At 52.6% G+C, this 5,000-nt stretch overlaps 1 protein-coding gene across 1 annotated transcript in view; it reads left to right on the top strand.

Annotated features, from left to right (window-relative positions):
• Positions 1-5,000, top strand: part of LOC306818809 (kalirin-like) — a 29,130-nt gene that overhangs the window by 19,965 nt on the left and 4,165 nt on the right. The window contains exons 36-41 of the mRNA XM_079336528.1: positions 1-60; positions 141-242; positions 319-473; positions 714-816; positions 2,114-2,275; positions 2,357-2,631. The exon at positions 1-60 is cut by the window's left edge and continues 131 nt beyond it. Coding sequence (XP_079192654.1) covers positions 1-60; positions 141-242; positions 319-473; positions 714-816; positions 2,114-2,275; positions 2,357-2,631 — 857 coding nt within the window. The remainder of the gene's footprint in view (positions 61-140; positions 243-318; positions 474-713; positions 817-2,113; positions 2,276-2,356; positions 2,632-5,000) is intronic.

Genomic DNA, 5,000 nt, shown 5'->3' with positions numbered 1-5,000 from the left:
AGCAAAGAGATCAAAGACTCGTCAGGACGAACCAAATACCTGTACAAGAGCCGACTGAGGGTAAGCCACACCCACTCCTCAGAAGATCGACCTTCAGAGAAACAGATGACCTCACATCGCTCTCTCTCTCTCTCTCTCAGACGTCCGAGCTGGGTGTGACGGAGCACATCGAGGGCGACCCCTGCAAGTTCGCTCTGTGGGTGGGACGAACGCCGACGTCAGACAACAAGACGGTCCTGAAGGTACGTGATCTCAGATCTCCATCAGAAGACATCTTACCCATCATGCACTCTTGTTGAAGTGTCCTGCGCTCCTCAGGCGGCGTCTTTGGAGCTGAAGCAGGAGTGGGTCCGCAGCATTCGACAGGTGATCCAGGAGAGGCGGGGCCACCTGCGGGGGGCTCTGAGGGAGCCCATCCCCCTCCCCAAGACACCAAACCCAACGCTGGGGCGACAGCGCAGCATCAGCCGCAGGTCAGCACCGTTAACACCTGCGTGCCAGATGCCTCTGGTCATGTGACCTGCCAGCACGCCACGCTGCTCCCTGCACATTCTGTCCTCGCCTTCAGAACGCCGCACGAGCTAATCACAGGATGCAACGCTCAGTGACAAGTCAAACGTGCAAGAGCTTCCTCTGACATTTAGTCATGTCCACATGTTGTATTTAACACGTCTTCCTGTGTGTGTGTGTGTGTGTGTGTGTGTGTGTGTCAGGGAGACGAGCGAGGACGCAGACAGCCTGGGTGACGCGAGCAGTCAGCCGGACACCGTCTCCATCGCCTCGAGAACGTCACAGAACACCGCTGACAGCGACAAGGTAACACACACACACACACACACACACACACACACACACACACACTCTGAGGGGTGTGTACGACAGTTTCATGACCTCATCAGTGCAGCAGCTGGCTGGGCGTGTGTGTGTGTGTGTGTGTGTGTGTGTGTGTGTGTGGGAGTTTCCTCTGCAGATTTTTCTCTTCAAACTTTCACTTGTTCTCGGCTCTTCAGACGAGGTGCGTTTGATTCTTTTACCTGCTGATGGTGAACGGCGTTCAGCAGGTGGGACTCTGATTCTTTAATAACGAGCCGCGGTGTGTGTGTGTGTGTGTGTGTGTGTGTGTGTGTGTGTGTGTGTGTGTGACGGTGCAGAGGTTGTTTACACGCAGCAGAAGGTGAGTGGATGATGTCATTACCTGGCTGGTTGAGTTGTGGGGGCCAATAGGGGCCGTGTGGCGGGGCAGGTGGAGCGTGCTGCGTGTACGGAGCCCGCCTCTGATGATGCTGTCTGTGTGGTCACGGTGGGCGGGGGGAGGATCTGATTGGAGGACCCCGGTCACGTCCTGGCTCTGTCCATCACCCACTGACGGCGGCCATGATGCTTTGGTTGCCATGGTGATGGTGATTTAACTGATCAGCTGAGGACGACATCATCATGAGCGTTTAACCCTTCACCTAACCAGCATGTGATTGGACTGAAGCCGGAGAGAACATGCAGACTCAGAGGAGGACCAGGACCAGGACCAGGACCAGGACCAGGACCAGGACCAGGACCAGGACCAGGACCAGAACCAGGACCCCTTCATTAGAAAACTAATGTGAAGTATTTGAGTGGAAGCTTGAAGGTGCTTTCCACAGAACACACGTGTTCTTCCTCACGCACATGTGTGTTACATTCTGAGCGGATCACATCTGTGTTCAATTTGGACGGGAAACACCCACTAATCCCTAAAGACGCTCTGAGTGTGTGTGTGTGTGTGTGTGTGTGTGTGTGTGCTGCAGCCAGCTGGAGCACATGTGCATAAGTTACACACACAAGTAAACACATCTATCCTTTTCTTACTGTCCAGGTTTTCTTCTTTCTCTCGACCAATCAGAGCTCAGAGCCCCCTCGCTCTGATTGGTCGGTTGGAGAACATTAATCAGGATGATGCATGAAGGTTTCATCCTTTGTATTGTGGTCATTTCTCATGCTGTGGAGGAAAACAATCCTGTGTATGTACCTGAGCTTCACCATGTTTACACACACTCACCTGAACACGTTGTGTGTGTGTGTGTGTGTGTGTGTGTGTGTGTGTGTGTGTGTGTGTGTGTCTGTGTGTGTGTGTGTGCAGCTCTCAGGAGGTTGTGAGTTAGTGGTAGTGTTGTTGGATTTCTCGTCGGGGGGATCCGGAGAGCTCAGCGTCCGTTGTGGTCAGACGGTGGAGCTGGTGGAGCGCTCAGCGGACCGGCCCGGGTGGTGTCTGGTCAGAACCACCGATCAGTCGCCACAGCAGGTAACCAATCAGATCCCTTCAAATATTAGAAATGGTAGTTAAACTGTGTGAGTTCTGATTGGCTTGTTTTACTTCCTGCAGGAGGGTCTCCTCCCGATGAGCGCCCTCTGTCTGTCACACTCCCACAGTGCAGCCGACATGGAGGGGCTGGTGCCGGCCTCCACCACCTCCTCCAGCACGTCGTCTACGTCCACCACCACCTCCTCCTCCAACTCCTCCTCCACCATCAGCGCCGGGAGAGGTGAGTGTGGAGAGCCCGCCTCTTCCTGGCTGCGCGCTCAACCTTCTTTACACTGTCAACACGTGACACCAGGTCCAACGCCAGACCAGACCAGGCAGACAGGCAGACCAGGCAGGTAGACCAGGTAGACCAGGCAGGCAGGCAGGCAGACCAGGCAGGTAGACCAGGCAGGTAGACCAGGCAGACCAGGCAGGCAGACCAGGCAGGTAGACCAGGTAGACCAGGCAGACCAGGCAGACAGACCAGGCAGGCAGACCAGGCAGGCAGGCAGACCAGGCAGGCAGACCAGACCAGGCAGGCAGGCCAGGCAGGCAGGCAGACCAGGCAGGCAGACCAGGCAGGTAGACCAGGCAGACAGACCAGACCAGGCAGGCAGACCAGACCAGGCAGACAGACCAGACCAGGCAGGCAGGCCAGGCAGGCAGGCAGACCAAGCAGGCAGACCAGGCAGGCAGACCAGACCAGGCAGACCAGGCAGGCAGACCAGACCAGGTAGACCAGGCAGGCAGGCAGACCAGGTAGGCAGGCAGACCAGGCAGACAGACCAGGCAGGCAGACCAGGCAGGCAGGCCAGGCAGGCAGGCCAGGCAGGCAGGCAGACCAGGCAGACAGACCAGGCAGGCAGACCAGGCAGGCAGACCAGACCAGGCAGGCAGGCAGACCAGGCAGGCAGGCAGACCAGGCAGGCAGGCAGACCAGGCAGACCAGACAGGCATCCAGACCAGGCAGACAGACAGACCAGGCAGGCAGGCAGGGAGGCATCTCACATCAAGACATTGTTTTGGTTTTTGGTCCGTTTCCTTCTTTCACCATCGGCCGTTGCTGCAGTACTTCCTGTTTGACCATGTCACTTCCTGTTTAAACAGAGGGAACTTTAAACATCCTCAACATCCCGAACCCCAGTGTGTGGAAGTTTTTGTGACAGCACACATCCTCCCTCGCTCTCTCTCTCTCTTTTCTCTCTTCTCTTCTCTCTCTTCTCTCTCTTTTCTCTCTCTCTCCTTGTCTCTCTCTCTCTCTCTCTCTCTCCCTCTCTCGCCCTTGTCTCTCTCTCTTGTACCGTTGTAAACACACATCGCTCGTGGTGTTCTCGTGGGCGAGGCATTAAAAATGTAACAATTTTTATTTTTGTTCGTTGAGATCTGCTGCTTCACATCAACATCATAAATTAGTGACCGTGTGTCTCTTAAAGGGACAGTACGCAATAATGAGGAGAGGTCCCAACGTTATGATGGTTTGACCAGGTTTACTTCATCTGTAATCGGCCTGGGAGGCTATGTGTCTCACACACACACACACACACACACACGGTCCAGAGGTGAGACAGTTTTGGGGTTAAACATTGACCTGAAGGAGTTTCAGACTCAACAGGAATCCCTAGTTTAACATCCTGAGTGTGTGTGTGTGTGTGTGTGTGTGTGTGTGTGTGTGTGTGTGTGTGTGTGTGTGGCTCCCTGCTGTGTTGTCATTAAACAATGGGAGCTTCAGTGTTTTTCAGGTCGTTTCTGTTTATTTGGATTTGTTTTATTTTGAAAGTTTGTCCAAATATACATTTTATATTTTTATTTACAGTTGAAATTATTCAGCACACTTTTGTTGGATTTGTTTTATTTTGAAATTATTTTTATTTTAAACTTTTGCCATGTCCTCTCCTTTGTTTTTATTTATTTCCACATTTGACCTACAAACACGATGAGTCAAAAGAGACATGAAACTGTCACTCAGAAAAGCCACACCCCCATCCCCATAAGCCCCGCCCCCAAACATCTGACTGCTGTGCAGTTTCATTGAGCAGCTTGAGGAGAAACCTCTCGCTGCGTCTCTTTGTGACAACACTCATTTCTGGATATCTGTGGATGGATTGTGGCAGCATGCGGCGGGGCAGAGGTGCATGCTGGGATTGTTCTGCCGTTTGGGGATGGATTGTGGGAGAGAGAGAGGACGAGCGAGGTGGGTTTCTAAATATGAACAAGAGACGGAGAGAGAGGAAACATGCGTGTGCGGGTTAATGAGTGATCGAGTTGACCTCTCTCTCTCTCTCTGTTTTTAAATGTCTCTCGCCCATTTGACTCAGATGAATGTCCTTTAAAGACGAGCTGCAGGAATGTGTCTGATGTGTTTGTTGAACAGGACGTGCAGGTTTTCTTTATCTTCACACTACCTGCACTTACACCACTCCCAACACACACAGCCGTGTGCGTGTGTGTGTGTGTGTGTGTGTGTGTGTGTGTGTGTCAGTGCGTTACAGAAGTTAATCTGTCTGCAGCCGAGTCTCAGTCCTATTTCTGCTTCAATAACTTCCTTTGACTCACTGACTTTGATTTTGTTTATTAAAGGAGTAATCAGTGACTCCGCCCCCTGGTGTTTTAAACAGGTACTGTTTCATCCTGAACCATGTGGTGGACAGTGAAGCTTCAGCGTTTAGCCAGTTTCTGTGTGAAGGTTTTACATGAAGATGTTTAGAATAAATAAGCCAGCTGTTGC

This window comes from Symphodus melops (assembly GCF_947650265.1).
Source record: "Symphodus melops genome assembly, chromosome: 23".
NCBI classification, from domain to species: domain Eukaryota; kingdom Metazoa; phylum Chordata; class Actinopteri; order Labriformes; family Labridae; genus Symphodus; species Symphodus melops.
The sequence above is the reverse complement of the archived record's forward strand: the minus strand, read 5'-3'. Positions and strand labels throughout refer to the sequence as shown.